This window comes from Caretta caretta, chromosome 2 (assembly GCF_965140235.1).
Source record: "Caretta caretta isolate rCarCar2 chromosome 2, rCarCar1.hap1, whole genome shotgun sequence".
NCBI lineage: Eukaryota > Metazoa > Chordata > Testudines > Cheloniidae > Caretta > Caretta caretta.
This window is the reverse complement of record NC_134207.1, coordinates 81,088,827-81,109,199: the sequence shown is the minus strand read 5'-3', so window position 1 is coordinate 81,109,199 and position 20,373 is coordinate 81,088,827. Positions and strand designations below refer to the sequence as shown.

At 40.9% G+C, this 20,373-nt stretch overlaps 1 protein-coding gene across 7 annotated transcripts in view; it reads right to left on the bottom strand.

The window, feature by feature from the left end:
- The window catches only part of ZNF521 (zinc finger protein 521), a 265,522-nt gene that overhangs the window by 17,854 nt on the left and 227,295 nt on the right, over positions 1–20,373 (bottom strand). For 6 of the 7 annotated variants that reach the window (XM_048840499.2, XM_075125268.1, XM_075125269.1 and 3 more), the window contains 3 exons: positions 19,568–19,633; positions 11,325–11,456; positions 8,480–8,595 (listed from right to left, as the gene is read on the bottom strand). In XM_048840499.2, the coding sequence (XP_048696456.1) occupies positions 8,480–8,595; positions 11,325–11,456; positions 19,568–19,633 (314 nt within the window). The remainder of the gene's footprint in view (positions 1–8,479; positions 8,596–11,324; positions 11,457–19,567; positions 19,634–20,373) is intronic. The other variant, XM_048840500.2, reaches the window with a different exon arrangement.

The window sequence follows — 20,373 nt, the reverse complement described above, 5'->3', positions numbered from 1 at the left end:
TCTTAAACTACAGGTTCAGCTCTAGAGGTACCTTGCTTTAGCCAACTCCGACAAGAGCAAACAACATATCTTTCTGCACATGCAAGGCAGCCACCCATTTGAAGCTGCTTTCCAAACGATCAGATCTGTCAATGCACCAGCATGTCAGTGAAATGAACACTTTCCTCCCTTTTAGGTCTACAATCAATAGTCACATTTTTTGCTTTCTTCACATTTAACATGCTTAATCTTGGTGGGGCAGAGTCCTCCAGAGCATTGCAGGTGGGGAGGGGGGAACCCCACCAGAGTAATGGCTTGAGGAGATCCAATGCTACAGTGGCTAAGCTCTGCCTCTGCTTCAAGTTTCAGACTACAGATCCCACAGAGCGGCTGAATGAGCAGAATTAAATCTTCTGTCTTTGCTATGTGGGAAGCACGTTTTGCTACACAGTAACCAAATGGGTTCAAGAGCCAGATCCCAAATGGTGGCACGCTCAGTGATGTAATAGCAGCAACACATCCCAGGTTGCTGCAGCCTATAGGGTCAGAACCAGCTGGACAGTGCCCGTACTTTGTCTGTGCTATGCACAGACATGGGAGTCAGACGCAGGTCTGGAATGGGAGAGTTCCAGTGGCTCAGTGGCAGCCTTCTGCCTTCGCTGTGTGGAAAATTGCAGAGCTAGTGGAGAGTGGAGCCAGGAATGATGAGCTTATTCAAGATGTGGAGGGAGGAAGGGAGGGAGGTTTGCAGAACTGGCCAGGAAACTCTTCAGTACACCATTGCTGGATGCTTCATACAGTCACACTGATGGCCATCTGTTGTCAGCTCTGGGCCAGATGAAAGATAATAGAATGGCAGCTATTGGTAGCCAACAGCAGGGCAGTTGTAGGAAGGAATGAGTCCTAGAATGAAGAAGTGGTGCTTCCTGTTTAGCATAGAAAATCAGTCACCGATATCAACTACATTAGCAAGAAATGAATGAATGGACAATTAAGAGAACTGAACTGAGCTACCAGGGAAACTATTCAAATGCAAATAGAGCCCTTATTTCTATCATTTTCTTCCGCTTACTCTGAGAATGTTAACCAACCGATCTGACTAATGGCGGTGTGTACAGTGAAACATTTAGGACACAGATGATAAAACTGATTTTGTGGACAAAACTGAATTCTGTTTTTAATTATTATCTGTGGGTTAGGATATAAATGTACTACTTAGCCCTCTCAATGCACAGCAGACCTCCCACTGGTGTTAGTAGGAGGATTTCACAAGAACTATGATGGTACAACCTGGCTGTTATGTAATAACTGAAATTTCAGTTATTATTCTCATGATTTATTCTCTGATTCATGCCTTATTGTTACCATCAACATCCCTCAGCAGAAAAATATACTCAACTTCATGACCACTACTATTTCTGTCTTTTGTTTCTCTCTCTTTCCCATGCTCCTGTTTCTCTCCTCCCTCTCTGCCTCTTATTCTTTTCTTCTTTTGTCTCTCTGCGTTTTTCTTCCTGCAGCAGTTTACAGTTTTCCTCCATGGGCTTCACTCTCATCCCTTCCCCATCCCATCTGCTAAAATGATTAGCAATGAAGACATTAATGTTGACATATAACACACCATCATTAGGTTTCAGAGTTAAAACCTGCTAAGTGGTTGGAGAAATAGTGGAGCTTACAACTCTCACAGACATTGTTTCAGACTCCATTTGCAGATTAAAAAAGACAATGCTGGATAGATTAATATTCAGTTAAAGTTAGGAAGACTATCTTTGAAATCACAGGGTCCAGAAACTTCATCTGACATGAAAACTTAGATTCTGCAGAATCTGACCATGTAATCTGGAACATATAAGTACATCAAGTGGAATAGATGCAGCCTATGAGCTAATTGTTTGTCTCCATCAATTTAGGGACATATTTTCAAAAACAGATGCCTAAGTTTTACAAGCAAAACAGACATATGTGGGACAAAGAGGAAATCGTGTGCAGAAAATATATGTGTGTTTATATAATACAGGAAGTTGTACATGCATATATTTATTTGTGCCTATACTTTATCTGTTTTGTAAGAACACATACATATTTTCTGTATGAGTATTCTTTGGGTTACTCCTGGGGGAATTCTGTGCCACTGTGCTTGCACAGAATTCATGTCCCCAGCAGATTTTTTTGCTTTGCTGCACAGAAAGGACTTCTGATGGGGAAGCAAAGGGAAGATGCAAGAGCGGTCATGCACACCTCCCCATCCCCAGCTGCATGGGTACATAATTTGAAGAGCCAGCAGAGAGGTAAATCACTGCGGGGTGGGTGAGTGGGGGAGGACATGACGCAGATGGTGGCTCCTACCCTGCACTAGGCTCAGCTCCTCTTCCCCTGCAAGGAGTAGCTGGGGTCAGGTCAGACCCAGCCCCAGAAATCTCCCTTGGCTGTAGAAAGCTCCCCCCCTCCACCCCCGCTTCCTACTCACATCACTCCTCAACCGCAGAGGGAGGGGTCACTGTCCCCCCTCTGCCCAACCACCGTACATCTGGATGCCCCCTTATCTGGACCTCCTGCCAAGCCTCACCCAGAACCCCCCGCACCTGGACACCCCCCCCCATTTGAGCCTCAGCCCCTGCACTGGATCCCTACTGAGCCATTCCCCACTGCACCCAGACTACCCCCTGCTGAGTCCCTCACACTTGAACCCCCACCCCAATGACACCCCCTATGAGGACCACCCCAACGAGCCCCCCGCACCTGCCCCCCCAAACCTCACTCTCCCAGCACCTGGACCCCTCCCACCCCGCTGAGTCCCTCAGATGTGCCCAACCAGCTCCAGCCCCCTGCATCCAGACTCCTGCTGAGCCCCTCTCCCCTGCATCCGGACCTCCATGCCACTGAGCCCCGACCAGTTGCACCTGGAGCTCCACCCCACCAAGCTCCACTCCCACAGCACCCAGACCCTCCCACTAACCCCCCATTGTCAGACCCTCCCACCAAACCCCATCCCATCACACCCAGACCCCCTCACTGCTGAGCTCCAACCACCTTCATCTGGCCCCCCTGCAGTGTTCCAGTCCCCGTTCATCTGGAACCCTCCACCAAGCCCCTGTGCATCCAGACCCCCACTCCCCCTGCATCCCGAGCTCCCTCCAAGCTGCCCACATCCAGATTGCCCCACACAGAACCCTCTCACCCGACACCAAGACTTTCCACACTTGGATCATGCTGGGCTGAGCCTGCCTGCCCCACACCTAGATCAGGGGCAAGGGCTGGGCATGCATGTGACACTCTGTCCCTCTCGCTTGCTATCTCGATGAGCCTAGCGCAGGTTGGTTGCAGCCTCATCGCTGAGTCAGCGTCCCAGTGGGGACGGGATCTGCAGGGTGATGGCCTTTGCTTCCCATTACCATGCTGGAGCCTCCACAGTTATTTATTGAGAAATAAAATACACTGAATTTTAAAATATTGTGCACAGAATTTTTAATTTTGGTGTAGAATTCCCCAAGGAGTAGTGGGTGTAATTTAGACATCTATTTTAGAAACTGTAACTAGTATCAGTCCATTTGTCGTTTTTCTACTTCAGCCAATTTGTATTAATTTTTAGGTAAGACTTTCTGAGATTTAGCATGAGATGCTTTACTAAAATTCTGACCTACTACATTCTCCTTGTCCAATAATTTTGCAATTCCATCCAAAAACAATCAAGACTGTCTGAATATCTGTATACGCCAAATGTTTGCCCATCACCATTTTTCAATTGCTTTAGAATGTGACTAATAATACCCCAATATTTGCAATATTCCCTGCAGGAAATGTGTGAGAAATACTGTAAATAGTAAGGTAACATTTCAAATTACCAAAGGAAAAAACAGAAAGTTTTCAAAGGGTGACCACGGTATACATATGTACAAATACGTATATAATAAGACAAGTAAGACTCAGCCCACTTGTTCTAATCTTTCTCAAGCACTGCTTAGTGAAAGCAAAATGGTCACCGTGCACCTGTGACACATCAGGCTTGGTGGATTTTATTGTGTGCTATAAATATTCATGAACTAATGAACTACCGACTGGGAGGGTTTATGTTTGAATAGGCCAATCAAAGAAGGTTGGGCTCATATGCTCCAAACCTAGAAATTTCTTCTTTAGAAAAGTATTACTGTATGAAAGACTAATATGGCTTAAAACCCCTTAATCCTCATGGGGAAAGAAACATGGAAGGGAATTCAAAGTTTGGTGGGTTTGGAGTTTTTATTTTATTTTTGGTATTTAAACTTTCTCTGACACTGAAGCAAAAGACTTGGAGGAGAAATACTTTGAAAACATTTTCTTAAGTAGCTGAAGTGCGAGTACTTCCATTGCATCTCTCTTGAGTCCAAAGCAAAAGCCTGTTTGACTTTTTGGAGAGAAGTTTGCAATGAAAATCAAAGATCGTTCTGTTTTCTCTGGGCAGAAGTTCCAAGCATCAGAAGAGAATGGGACTATATGAGAAGGGACACAGTCCAGAAGGAAAAAAAAAAAATCTAAAAATACCAAATCCAGCCCCCTGTTAAAAGCAGCTCTACAGTTGAGTTTGTACTCTGAGGCATGCTGAGGAAAAAATAAGAATAATAAACAATAACAATATTTTAAATTTCCATAGCACTCTCTATCCAAAGGCTTAAAAGCACAAACACTAATGTAATTAACAAATCACTACCCTTGTGATATAGGTATTACTATCCCCATTCTACTGATGGAGAAAGTTTGGTACAGGGTGGTTAAGTGACTTGCTCAAGGTCCCACAGAAAGTTAGCACACCTGGTACTAGAACCCAGCTCTCCTGTTTTCCTGTCATCTGCTCTAACAACTTGACTCTGCTTGCCTACAAAAGGCTAAGGCCATCGTTTTCAAATTTGGGGCCTATGTTTTGAAACTTGAGTCCTTATTTAGGTACTTAGCCACAACCTTAATGGGGACTGTGGGTGTTTAACATCTGTGGCAATCAGGTGTTTTTATGTAGGTTCCTAACTTTAGGCACTTATGACCTGATTTTCTGAGGTGCTGAGGACCTACATCTTTCATTGACTTTAACTGCAGGTACTCAGGACCTCTGAAAAACAGGCCATTAAATTTGGAAACTTTGGCCTAAAGCTTTTAATGTTAATTGGATTTCAGACAGGTTTCCTTTTAAAAACTGACAAGTTATTCCCCACTGCATATTGGCCTATGGGGCCTACAAAGCCAGTATCTGTGCCCCACCCCCTCATCCCTTGATTCTGGGGAACTAGAAAGGTCAGAGATAATCTCTGATTTCATTTTTAAAATAACGCAAAGCCTTTTCTTTGTGAGAACATTCTTGAAAGTGATCTTTTAGATATGCAGGAGCCTGGCCATTGCGCACCCCAAAGATAAGGTCTGAGACCTTGAATTTAACTTGATATTCTATGGGAAGCCCTTGTAGGGAGAAGGGGTCATTTCGATGTGCTCACAGTTGTCAGTGTTGCTGAGTAGATGAGCTGCAGTGTTCTCCACTATCTGGAATTTCCTAAGGTAAATGACATTGCTGTACTGCAGACGCGGGACAGCAGAGGCATGTAAAGCTGAGGCCAGGCCATAATCCACGAGTATGGAACAAAGACTCCTAGCCACCTGTTTCTTGCCTTAGTTTCCATACCTGTAAAGTGGGGGTATTTACCCACCCCTTGGGAAGGCTGGGTCAATTAATTAGACAATGTTTGCAAAGCGTTAAATAAATGCTATGATTCCCAGAATGCACACAAAATCCTTTCTGACTGGGCCTAGTGCCCAGGAACCCCAAGTTATTTTGACAATTATCACTTGAAAAACTTACAGACCACAGGACAAGCAACAGTGCTGCACTTCTACTGGAGGCTGGGGCTGGTCTGACCGCACCCCCACACACACACATTTAAACAATCTAAAATGAGTCAGCTAACCTGCCTCAGAGTGTCCTGTTGCCCATCCACCATCAATAAACCTAGAGCCAACCTTGGGCGGGCCATAGGCATAACACAAAAACCGTGGACACGAATTGGTTACCTTTCTTTGTTGGGGACTAGGAAGCCACAAAAAATTGTTTTGCAAGCCCATCCAAATGGCTAATGCCAGCTAGGCATAATCCAACAGTCCAGCAAAAAACAATGCCAGGGAGGGGAAACTGGCTGAGGTGGGGGGTGGGGGAGGGAGGGAAGGGCGGAGGGGGAATCTTTTTAATAGGTTTTATCTCCTTTTATTAATAATACAGCACTGGGCTACAATAATGATAGATTTATCACTTTTCTCATTAATTAAAAGTTCAGTACTGTGGGTGATGGATATAAAAAATGTTAGTTATAGTTATTCAGACAAATATAGTCATATACTCAAATATTAGGTACTGGAGTTCTTAGGCCGTTAATACTGGGAGGTGTATATACAGCTTTATGACTGTCTAGCTTGCAACTTGTTCGCTCATCTGATGTTCAGATTGATATTTTTAATTTAAAAAATATTAAAAGGTTATTTCTGAAAAATCCAGACTGCATTAAGCGAGTACTATTAAAGTGTTATGTTTTAAATGAATAAATAGTTTTAGTTAAATATTTCTTCAATTTCAATTCATTTTACAAGCGTAAAAATAACAGACAGGCTTTAGGATCCTGTAGAACCCTTAAACCTGTACCAATTAGTAACCCGGCGGCCTCTTCAAGCATACTGTTCTAAGTCCATAACAGAAGCTTTAGATCTCCTTCCCCTCTAGAGAAATAAAGTATCCCCCAAAAAGTTAAAAGCAGGTTCTTCCAGTCACATCAGAGCAACAAAGACTTTTAAAACCTGTTTCTGAACAAAAGAAGAATGCTTTTGGCAGGGGAGGGAGAAGAAAGGTCTGTTGAGATTATTAAAATTAAGGTCTGTGTTTTTCTGTGAAGGCTACAGAAGCTATGCCAGTTATTAGATTAATAATTAGAAAGGCAGCATTGTCCAAGGATGGAAGTGAAGATGGTTTGACCTGGACATGAAGGGAAGAGAGTGCTCGTGTCTGGGGCTAAATCAGAGGCTTTGCCAAAACCAGAACAATGCCACCTTCCCCTATCTGTCCCTAGACTGATTCCAGCAAAAGTTGGGAAACTGAAAATTAAGGCTGACATTCCAGTTTCACACACAGTACGGTTAAACTGTACAGGCACAACCCCCCCCACCCCCACCACCGTAAAAGAGAAATACAACTTGATAGATCTCAATATCCAATTCTCATACAATATATTGAGGCCCAGTGTAAGCTCTCAAAATCTAATTTCTTTTCCCACATAAGAAATAATTCATACTGTCATCCTGAGTATTAGCATTAAGTTTTAAATACATTAACTTTACAATAATTGACATACTAAATGAGCACACACGCCCTCCCTCCCCCCCGCCTCTTATCTCGAACGACAAAGATAAATCTAGCTCTGGTCAAAAGTGAACTAAATTGAGGAGGCTCAGTTAAGCTTCTTACAGACAACAGTCCATGTTATAAAAACTATAAACACCTTCAGTATAGTGCTTTGCACCACACTCTTCAAAAGAAGAACATGCAGAGTAAAAAATAACACTACAGGAGAAATATATTTTCTTTATGTCATCAGCACTGACCCGTTTTAGCAAATGGAGATCCTGGAAGGTTGACTTCCAAACACTCTTCTGATAATATTCAAACGTGAATTAAAATTGTTAATGAATATTTGGTACTCTATTCTTCTGATCTTTCTAAATGTGACAAGTCATTTCAGGAGTACTAGCAATGTAATGATCCTTTCCAAGAGAAAGAGAGCAGCTAAATTAGCATATAACCAGGCATTCTTTGACCGAAACTTGTTTTCAGAAGGTATACAAGATTTATCCCCCCTCCTCCTGTCCTATTCTTCTCCAACAATAAGAGAATTCTACTGACCCTTCAGACAGTGTACAAGAAGTAGAAGACAATGAAATCTTCATATAACTAATTTTATCTGAAGTTTAATATTTATGGGAGGGTGGATTGATTAGCAGCTGGACACGGGTACAGTACGCTACTGCATTCTATAGCTTACTCTTCTTTCATTCCCACCTTCTTATGCTAGCTCTTTCTCGCTGACTGCCAGAAGGAGAAGAACACACAGGCTTCATTTTCATTCTTCTATTCACTGGCTGTTTTGGGTGCTAAATAGGAATGTAAGCTGCTCATTTCTCTCCTTTCCTCCCTTAAAATATCAAGAACACCAATTCTGAAACACTCTTAATCTCCACCAAACTACGCAGCAGGAGTCCAATGGTTGCCCCTACTGTCTAGGTTTAAACTAGCAAGTCAGATGCTCTGTTACTGATAGCTCTTACAAGTGGCATGAAATGCTACTCATGTGAGTTATACACGAGGTTTTTTGTGCTCTCTGTTATTCCTTCCTCTGGATCCCCCCAACCCATACTGAAGAGCAAGGAATGCAATGAGCCCAGCTACAGAACACATTTGTTCAGTACTGCTACAGCCCATGAATCTTCATGAATATGGTACCTGCAGCTCTGTTTGGAAGAAGAACTTCTGCGGACACTGCGTGCAGTCGTAGATCTTGTCTTCTTGTCCATGGGCTGAGAAAATATGCTGCTGCAATTTGTTTGCTTGAACAAACACTGAAATGTTAAAACAACAGTGAGCTTTTCATTATTTAATTTCACAAGTGGAAAGTCATTTGTAAGCATTTCGCCATTAATGCACAGTAGTTCCAAGAGGTAGAATTAAGCTGGTACACTGTAATTTCACATTATACTGTTGCACTAATAGGCGCAACCAACACTATTCATCTACACAGTGAGGTCCCAATTTTTTTTAAAAGGCATTGTACTAAATGTCTGGCAAAGAGACCCCCCCCAGAACAATCAATATAGTTCAAATATAAAGATTTAGAAATGCCATTTTCTCTTACAAATTATTTTAAAATGAACTGAAGGTCACCAAGCATACTATCTTGAAAATGAACACACATGAAACTTATTTCCTAGCAACCAACAGGTCTGGAAAGCGTAGGTTCCAAAGCCCCGCTTACTGTATTTGCCTAAAGTTAAAGCTAACAAACAGCTCTGTATTTAAATGTGTTAATGCTAAAAATTATATCCCACAGCTACAGTGTGGCAATGTCTATGAATGTGAAACAGAACTGCAGGTAAATTCTCTTTGGATACTTTAAGATCAACTCTGCCTACACACTGAATGCAAGGGTTTCAATAATATAAACATGTTCAATTTTAATGACTACAAAACAAGGCCCTAAGACTGTGTAACAGTTTACCTAGGAGACATACTATTAATAATTAAATTGTATATGCCAGAGGCAGTGTTTGGGTTGGCAGCACTGACTTCTGATGGATGCCTGGTGCACTGTGACCTAAAAAAGTTTGCATCTACAATATTAATCTGTATAGGCAGAAAAAGGATTTATTAAAGATGCTGGCATTTGACTTTGACTCCACTCCTAATCATTAAAATTATTCTAATTGCAAGGCAACAAAAAATATTAGAATATTGTTCTTGTGAGTCATACATTTTAATCACATTTCTCATTACCTTAAAAAAACTGCTCAGATTCCATTTTCCATATAAAACGTATATTGGTGATTTTTAGTTCTTGTTAATATTCTAGGAAGACATACTGAAATAATTTAATAGCACATTGCTAAAAAACCACCATTGTTTACGATTAATGCTCTGTGTCTATTTACCCCATCAGCGAAAAGGAAAAAAGGTTTCACACAGATTGGAATTGACTTATCTCCATACTCCTTAACACATTTTCCAAGGCTACTGGCTCAAACATTAAAAGATTATTTTTTTATCAGGGATCTTGCTCACGTGGCGAATCACCAGTGGAGACCCTTTACAGATGCTAGTTTGTATACTGCATAAAACAGCCCCCAAACTTGTTATCGTTAAACTCTTGGAATCCTTAGACACACAATATTAGAGTAAAAGAAAATCAACTCTTTACATATGTGTACACAAAGCCAAGGAAAAAACCCCCATACAATCAATAATAAAACCAAAAGACAAAGAACTACCTCACTGAAAGAATTATTGAACGCAGATGCCTAACAGGCAAACTGTTGAAGGCAGAACTATACACAGACTCAGACAGGACTATGGCAAGCCGTGCAGTGAAAATGAACTATATGTTTTTAAATTGTATAATTCAACAAGAATATGTAACCTGAATAAAGTGAGGTAATAATCAGTGCCAGCCACTCTATCTGCAAGAAGAAAAATTCAACTTTAATTTTCTTTTGCAGGGTGTACTTAAGTTTTATTGGGAGGGGAGCTGCCAAACAAAGAGGAATAAAATGAAGGTATTAAGCGGTCTATTTGCCTATCAATGCACAGGCTTAAAGCATATTAATGGAAAACAGAAACCTTGAATGGCTTCCAAGATTAGCATGCTATTGATAGAAGAATACCCTAAGTGTGTTTTATCATGTTTTCCTATAGTTCTGCAACAGTCTCAGATTTTCATTTTATAAGCAAATTATGCATATATGATACCTATTAACACTTGTGTTTTAGGGTGTAATTTTATAAAACAGTCTGCTAAAAAAAAAGGCCTATTGCCCTTTAAAAAAAAAGTCTGTGTGCATCCTTTGAATGTGTTCTCATTTTTAAGAGCAATTGTGGGTAAGTTTTATCCACCATTTTTATGTGCCTCATTATAGGTCAAATCTTGTACTCCTTAGTCCTTCTAGGCCAAGCCACTCTCTCAGCTGGGTTTATACCAATGCATATCTATTGACCTGAGAGGAACTAAAACCAGACTTAGACCTATGTCACTGACAGCAGAACTTGGCCCTGTGTAAGGAGTGCAAAATTTCCCCAAAAGCAAATTATGAAGGTTCTCCTTTTCTAGTGCCAACAACTAAATTAAACGGGAGCATTACTGTTGGTCCAAAGGAGAACACTGCAGCATGCTTTCTGGGCCAAAGCCAGCACTCCTTACCCAAGTTCTGCTCTCATTTACCACATTTTCTATAACTGGACAGCATGTATTGATGGTCATTTTCCCCCTTGGCAAGTTTAGAACATGACAGTGACGACACCGAGGTGTATGAATGTAACAATCAGTTTTGCAATTCTAAAAATACAAAGTTCTGATAAATAACTTTGAAATGCAATTCACGTAGATGCATGCCTGACCTTCCATCAAGCCTGATTTTTTAAACAGTTTCTAATCAATATTACTAATGAGCACAAGTCTAATATTGCATCTCAAAACTGACCTAAAGTCATAACATGACAAATACTGAGGGCCATATAAATGAAAGCTCTGTATGCATAGGCTAAAGCCATTACAGGGAATGTACTGATCCCATCCGCCTACCTGTAAAGCAGACTGGACATTTGAAGGTGCCCCCCATTCCTTCAAAGCTGTGTTCTATCAGGTGGCACTGAAGTTTGGCAGGAGAGTCAAATGTTTGATTGCAGAGTTTACATTCATGGTTCAGTCCTTCGTCTGGTGGAGAAATCAAAAGGAAGGTGAAATTCATCATGGATATTACGAAGTGCCAAGTCCAATATGATCTATGGACTGAACAGTTTTTTGTTTATCTAGTCCTGATAAACCTGCTGCCCCTAAAATCTATGGCTTCTGAAATGTTCTTCATCTGCAAGGTTTAAGAGCATAAACAACATACAAAGCCAAAGATTTGGTACATATAATTGTCATTGGATAGAAATGCAGATGTATCAGATTTCACTAAGAAACTAGCTCTGAGACAGGGAACATACATCCCTAACAAACCCACCCAATCACAAATGCATATATTTCCAAAGGAGTGCACAATGAAATTACATGTTTGGCGTCTATCAGCAAAGATGAGAATTGTATGCTTAAATGATCCTTCTTCCACTCTGCCTCTCAGTGGTATTCCTCGCAGCCAGCATGACAATGCATAGGCTTCAACCACAAACCAGTGTTTTATAACCTCCTATATAACTCCCCACTCCAGTTTTCCCTTCTCACTCCAGCTCCTGGTTTCTCTTGCAGACAGCCACCAAACTCATACCAATTTTTATAGGCTCTCAACACCCTTTTGGATAATCATAGATTTTTTTTTCCTTTACTCATTATGTTTCCTAAATGCTCAGAAGTCCCTCACTCTTCCTTGACATAGGCTTTCCTGGTGGTATCACATGGCCTTAAAACCCTTCCCACTGCTACCTACAGGTTCCCTATGCTTTCGTCCACAGGCATCACTCCTAGCTTTAGGCAGTGAATGGCTGTCCTACTTAGAAACAGTTGCTAAGTAAGATGCGGCTTCCAGACCTTCTGCAGAGGGGTCAATTCCCACAGCACAGCTTAGAAAAGGTCCTTCTGTATGTCACTAGTGTGTTACACAAATAACATTGATCCAGCAGGTAAATACAATATTTGATTACTAAAAATCAAACAACACCACACAGCTTGGCAACCAACTAATCTCTACAACATTTCTTAGGTGAAAAAATGATTTAGGAAAGCCCTCTCTCTATCCCAAATATATAAATGTCAAAATGTCTACCTTCTGCTTAATACAACACTGACTAGAGTGATTAGTAACCATAATGACCAACATGCCAGGTTGGTAACTGCTGTCGATAGTGCATAGAACACACATAACACACACAAGCTTTTTTGTTTGTTTAATTCTATTAGAAAATTCTTTGAATTAATTTAAAGAAAACATGTCATGGAACCTGTAAACTGAGTGGTGTCACACAGTCTCTCAACCTAACCCTTAATAACTAACCAGAACTGAAATAATTTCAGTTGTATGCCTGGTGTTTTTGTTAGGCTGAATTTCTCTGAAGGCTAAATTCAGCCTTGGTGTCAGCAAGGGTAAGGGTAAAAATTTGGCGGGGATGCTCAGTTTTAGTGGATACTCAAGAAGCTGCCTAGGTTTTTCATCCTTCTGCCAACACTGCTAACCCTCTTTAGAGTCTGTAACCACTGTTCAAAGATAAGCCCTGCCGCATCTAATCACCACGAGGGTGGGCAAGAAGCCAGAAAACATCTGTTTGGAAGAGGAGGAAAATTGTTTAAAGGCAGCAGCATGCACAGAACTCAGCCACCAAGAGGACCAGAGAGGATCTCTCTGTCCCAGCCCAAAGGCTACCATGATGGAGGACAGCTGTGTAAACACAGCAGGACAGGGCCAGAAACAGTAGCCAAAATACAGGGCACCCTGCCCAATACCGGACAATTAAGAGGTATGGTCATAACGTGTGATGAACGTTTTACAAGGTACTCTCTCACAAATAGGCAGGCTCCAGCAGTGGATGGTGCTGAAGAAGAACGTACACTCAGCAGCCTCATACAAAGCTGGTGCTTCCCTTTCTGAAGATCCTGAACTGGCATTCTCCATCCCTCCCACACTAGGAAACAGGTATTGTCATACTAGATCTGACCAACCATTCACCTAGCCAGTATCCTTTCTCCGATACTGGCCAGTACCAGGTATTTCAGAGAAAATCCCAATAATGGACAATTATGCACTAACAAGCCGATGAGGGAAGTTTCTTTGTCAACCTGTCCATGCTGATGTACAGACTCACAGCATGTGGGACAGCGGGAGCTCATCCCTGGCTCTTTCACCCATCAAGGTGAAAATAATCAATGCCAAGCCTTGAAACACAGAGTTAGCATTGGCAAATTAATGGTGCTAGTCATTCTATATCACTAGCATCCTGAAGGGAAATTTCTCAAAACATTCCAAGGGGATATGGATTCCTGAATTGAGATACTGGGATACAGAGAAATTCAAACAGGAATGGGGTTATGGAATTTTCCTTGCATGGTCCACAATAATTATCTTAATTAAACATGGCAAAACAGGTAGAAAGATATGAATTCTGATTTGAAGAATATCGAATTTTGGCTAATACAGTGTTTTTACTTGTTCAAGAACAGTTGGTCCCTGTTAAAATAAGACTGTTATATTTCCAGTATCCCTGAGATCTGTTGGTCACAAACATTAAAATTACTTAGCCAGCTTTATATTGCTAATTTCATTTTCCTAAAGGTTTATAAAAAGGGATTAAAAAGTTCACTTCACCAACTCACCTCTGGCAAATGGGTAACTTCCCCAGGCAAGAACCATCAATGTCTGCAGAATCTAAGCTTTCTGTTCAAAAATAAATGTGCCTAGCCCTTACATTTATGAAGATCACATTTAAAACATGAACAAATTTGTTTTCTTCCTACGTCTGCAGCTTTGGGATTTTCTTTACATGGGACAATTTTTTCACTCCAAGTTTGACATAAAACTCACCCTGTGCTCCACGCCTGGAATAAATGGCAAATTTCCACTTATTAAATTCAAGAATGTGAGATGGGCATTACTTAAACTTAAGAGGAAGGAACATAGTTAGCACATAGCACTGGATTAGGAGTCAAGAGTTCTGGGGTTTCCCAGCTCTGCTACTGACTTATTGTGTGGCCTTGGGCAAATCAGTTATTCTCTCTGCTTTAGATTATCCATCAATAAAACAGGTATAGTAGTTTTTACCTAACTCTCAAGGGTGTTATGAGGTTACTTAATTAGTGACTAATTATGGCTTTTAATAAGACTACCATGACAGAGGAGGGGCTCTGCATCAATGCTAGATCCTAGAGGCATTCTAGCACAGTGACTGCTGAGACACACAGAAGACCTCTGGAAACACCAAGGGAGCTCACATCAGGGTGATCGCTGCCTTTCACAGGTGCAGTGCGTGTGTGTGCACGTGCAAACACTGCCCCCCTCCACTTCTACTGGTTTTGGTGTAACAGGTAGTGCAGAGGAGGGTTGGGTCATTGCTCTGCCCTGCCCTGCTTCCTGTGGAGAATTCAGAAGTGTCACTAGTGCTGTGTCTCCCTCTGGTATACAGGAACAGGCTGGGGTTGTGGACGCTCCTTGTGGAGGTATAAGGTAGGGAAAAAGGGAGTTGGAAAGATTTCTTGAGCCTTCTTACATAATTGTGCATGGCCAGACACAATCTGGCTCTTATTTAGCAGGCAATTTGCTAAGGCACTACAGCAGTGCATAAAGTATTATATCATTAATAAAAATAAAGGGCCAGTGAAATGCCACATTTTCAGTTTACATTTGGGATAAATCTGAAATGCAATGGAGTGTCAGAATACAGTCCAAGAGGTCTTCTTCCCCACACGAGAGAGCTGCTATACTTCGAGTAAGAGTGTGTGTGTGTGTGTGTGTGTGGGGGGGGGGGGCGGCGAGTGCTGAACAGCTTTAAAAAATTCAATCAAAATAATCTTCTGCTCTTTAGAAAGGTGGCGGCTGACAGTAATTGGAAAATACTGTCTGACTCATTTATTAAAGTGAGATTCAGAGTCAATTGATTTAATAACCATTAGAATATTCTATTAAGGGTATAATAGGTTGGCACAGCCCTATTTTTTATGAAGAGTTATAGGTAAGAAATAAGCAATGCTATGGAATTCTAGGCAACCGCTTATATGGATTAAATTTAGAATATTGCTTGCAACACAGGTATTAAAGCACCAACTATCAGGAGGAGGAATAGGAAATACATTCCAGTGCAAACGAGTTAGCTGAACAATGAGAAAGAAATTAACCTATAATATAACACCTACACTTTTCCAAATCAAACGGAAAACCATACCTTGCAGTCCCTGGTGTTGCACATTGCAAAACAAGTCAGTATGTCCTTCACGTTATAGATCCAATAACTCCATAAGGGAGTTAAGAACAAAGTGCCCACTGTATATCACAAAACTGAGATTTAAAAGTGCACCTACATGGTTAAGGTGTGAGGTAAGACATGGTTAAAGCCTAACAACATCAATGAGGATGGCTTACCCAATGTTGGAAGATAATTTAATTTGACGCATGCAGAATCTCCGGCTAAGTAAATTATTTCCATTTATAATCTTTACTCAGACGATACATAAATGTAAACATGAATAAATTCCAAATAAAAGTGTGTAATATTCATATAAATATTTAATATTTACACAAATATTAAATGTTTCAATGGATGTAGGCAGATTGTAATTGAGGTGCAGCCCATTACCTTAAGCAGCTAACTTGATAACCAGCTATAAAAACAAACAACAAAATCCATCTTGAAGCTGAACATACACTCACATTCAAAGCTGTAGGCTATCTGCTAAAAATCCTCTCTCTTACCATTCAACACCTACATCTGCTAATTTGTTACTTTTATTCCAGAGAAAACAGATAAAGTTGTAACATTCTGGCTGTTCAGACCCCATCAAAGTTCTGAACTCCACACAGAACTTAGTTCACTGAAGACAGTGACATTTCAATATAAACTTTAAACAAGGGAAGCAGCCTCTGTGTGTCCCAAGTTTATGCTTTTTTCTTGTCAATAAAAACAAAAATCTAGTGTGGCTACAACCACTAGTTCAGTGGTTGACTCACATGCAGTTGTTAAGTTGGTAACCACTGGGGGCCCCCTTATATTGTCCGAACAACACTATAGCCACCACTGAAAACCAATTTGTATCAGTTTATAAGTAGGACTCTCTCTCATTCACCTTCCAGGCTGTCCAGAAGGGTCCTTCTGCCTCCTACTTTGACTGAATCCATCAGCTAAGGTCCAAAGATATAAACCCTCCTGGTAAAGCTCCTGATCAAAACAGGAGTAAACTCTGCCCTCTGCATAAAACACAGGAACCAAATGGCCTGAAGTTCCTGTAATTTTCCAGCTCAAAAGTGTGTACAGCTACAGCGTGTTTTCTTTATTAACCAAGCAAACTATGCCCTAAACCAATTTCTTCCCCTTCACCTTGCTTCCCCTCTTCCCTGAGTTAATTTCACAGCACACATTTATAAGCCAGAGGTCTAAGGAGTAACGAAGAAATGGCACAGATGACAAAGCTAACCCCTTGGCTACAACAGCTTGTACTAAAAAACAGAGTAAAAAAAATAAGCAGTACTGCATTGTAATTTGCAATGCATATGTTGACCCAATTGTTTCTTAGTTTACGTATTTGTGTCACTGGTGCTTCTTTTTTAATGACAATGTGCAGAGTTCACAACTGCTACACAAATACAAAACTGTCTGAGTTTTGTTACAAATAATTTCACTGCTATTTCAAACCCAGCTAGTAACTGTAATTCTTAAGCCCCTGCTATAAAAAAGAACTTCTAGTGATCAAATATCAGGTAGGCCTTTTCTCCACCTGCTTAAAGAAGACACAATTACTCTATAAAGACTTGATGCTGAACTGAACATTGCCTGATGAATTCTAGCATCATGTTTGTCATTTCTCCCTGATTGAAATAGAGCTTCTGTCATTTTTAATTTCTCAAGCATTATCATGCCACCCGCCCCAAGACAAAAACCACAATCCACCAAGGTGTTAATTCTGAAAAGCACAGGAGTAAAGTGATAAAGAAATAGATGTACTAAAGCCAAAGGATACAGCTGGAATTTGCTGAAAGGAAATGTTTACAGCACTGAAAGAACTGCCACTGAAAAAAGTCTAATAAAAAGTCTAAATGAAGTCCCATCCTGTTCTGCTAGGCTAGGAGCATAGGGTCTGAGTGGGCGACAGAATTACAATCAGGAATGTCCTGTCATATTCAGGAAAGCTGACCACTTTTCTCACACTGGGGGTGGGGGGGGGGATTTATTCTCAGTCCAATTCTAAATGAGTCTGTGACTTTGGTCATAAAAAGTTTGCTCAGTGTGGAAACCTAGCATGCATGGTTCCATCTTGGGTGACATTTCCCTGTCCCTTTTCAAATAAAAAAAGAGGATATTTAGGGCAAGATTGTGCCTACCTGTGAGTGGGTACATGGGAGGGAGTTGGGGCAAAGATGTAAGGAGCCTTCCCCATTTTATGCCCATGCTTAGCAGTCATGCAAAATCCTAGTCCTGTCATCCACGAGTCACACAGGCAATCTTAGCCCTCCCAAATGGGGCGAAGAAAGGCAGGGCAGGGCAAGGCCAGGCTATGACTCTTCTCCGTCCAATGTGTTGGCCCTTGGAGCTGTACCAGTACTGGAGAGAACATGTGCATTGGACCCTGTAAAATGGTGGTGCTGGGGCACTTCAGCTCCAATAGTGCTCCCAGAGGCATTGTGCAATATGGCCTACTCTATGGCTAAGGAACACGCAGCTTTTTGTAGAGTATTGCTAATGCACCTTTGAGGAACAGCCACTAGGAGAAGGGTGCTGATGGAGCAACAAGCACTAGAGTCCACCTCCTCAATTAAAGCAAAAAGTCTATCTCTCCAGGGCCAGATTTTGAAATTAACTCTGCTTAAGGGAAAGCTAGTTTGCTGCATCTCTCACTCCACTGTATTTCTGTCTGAAGCAAGGGATGCATTTCACTTCACCAACTGTTCACCTTTTTGCTTGGTTGCACTCACTTTGGCTGTATGTAAGTGAATTCTTCTTACTACAAGTGCCTTTAGCACTGTACATTGATTAAACCCCCAAATGCCTAACCAATCAGGTTGGTTAAAATAAAAAAGGATTCATTCCATATCTAACAGTCCTAGCTTCTTAATAACTCTCATATTTTCATTTCAAGTAAGAAAGATTTCCATGTAGCAAATGCCCTTTCCAGGCATCTGGCTACTAGGAGAGAGTTCAAGAATTCAGCAACAGAGTTAGTCACCATGTTATGGGACACAATTTGTTACTTCTTGTCTGTAACTGCACCAGGAAAAGGTATTTAGTTTTTTGTTTTTTTTTAAATCTGCGTTGCATCACATAGCATGTACACATCACAAGGTTACACAACATCATTGCTATGCAGCCTCCTGTGACATGGCATATTCTGCAAATAATTTTCAAAATGTTTTCTCCTTGCTATTAGAAGAAATTAAAAGCACCATTAAGAAAAAGCTGTAGTTTCTGAGTTAGTTGTAGCAGTATGAATCATTCAAATGTACTTCTAGCTTAACACTATCTCTCCAAAATGCTCTATGACCATAAACCAAAGACTTAAACAGACTGATCTGGCAAATGCCTGCACATTGGAGTAACTAACTCAGATGAGCAGTCCTCCTAGTTTACATGAAACTGTTCATGTGAGTAGATAACTCAGAAATTTGCAAGGTCAGGCCTTTTAAACTGAGGCACGGCAAATGACTGATCCTTCTCCCATTGAAGACAATGGAAAATCTCTCACTAAATTTAGCTGGAGAAGGATCAGGCTCTAGATAATTTGCACAAGGCCACAACACAATCAGGGTCAGTCAAGATTAGAATTTTGCAATTCCTTGTTCTCAATCCTGTGCTGAGGCCATATTTCTCCCTGAAAAGAAAGTTTCTTGTACCAACCCTTCTATAGTAAATTAAAATTATAATTCGAACTGTTCAGAGACTGGCTGGCAAAGTACTTATTAACAATTTAATCAAACCATGGGGAAAAAAAACTAATAAAAATGTCACATTTGTATTCAGAAGAATTAAGAACAGAGTAATATAAGTCAAAAACTTTTGGTTTTTAGTATTGTGCATTCATTTTAAATGTGATTTTTTTTTTCTTGCTGTGTTGGATGTAATTTTTTGTCGTTGTTGTTGTTCCTGCTTTCTGCTTGGAGAGGCAGCTTTCTCTGCTGTTTGGTGTTAAATACCTACTAGTAATGCCCACCCGTCTGGGACTTCTGGAACTGGTGGAAGTACAGGTATATCTACCTTCGAGTACTGCACAAAAAAAACACAAATTGGTAAAATTGAAAGAGGATATTTCATGCAGCATAAACTAAACGCAACCTGTTGTAAAGTTAGGTCTACAGGGAAAACATCTTCTAGCACTGAGACAGTCGAATAGTCAATATTAATTCCACACAGCAGTGGACTAGCAGCACGAGCTATGTACCGTACACAACTCTCATCAGGTATTTTTTGTTCTGAGTGTATAGCAAGGTCAGGGCCTTCTTTTTTTGGCACAAAGCCACTAGTTGTCTGAAGGAGAAAATCACTAAATGCTGAAAAGCCGTTTATCCACGATGCTAAGAACAGCCTGCTTCCTCTGAGAGAGAGAGAGAGAGAGAGAGAGAGAGAGAGAGAGAGACTAGAACAGGACTTCTTTGCATTTCTGAACATTAGAGATACCTAGAATGAAAAGTATTACACTTCCTGCTATTTAATTATATGAAAAGCCAGGCACTGTTGACAATTTTTTTCAGAGCTGAATGCAGTATGAGAACTGTTGCTTAGTGACTTCTTGTTACACATGTAAAGGACCTTTTGAAGAAGTGAACAGCAGTAGCTGGAATACTGTTTTAGAACTTCAACCTCCTGCCCTCTCCACCACCCTGTCCCCTACAAAAATAGGAGAAAAAAATGTGGAAAGGACACTTGAGGCCCTCAGAGCTGTGCTTAATTTACACTGGAACGGGGCTTTTAAACTAGACTCTTTTCTCCTAGCCCAACTGAACCAG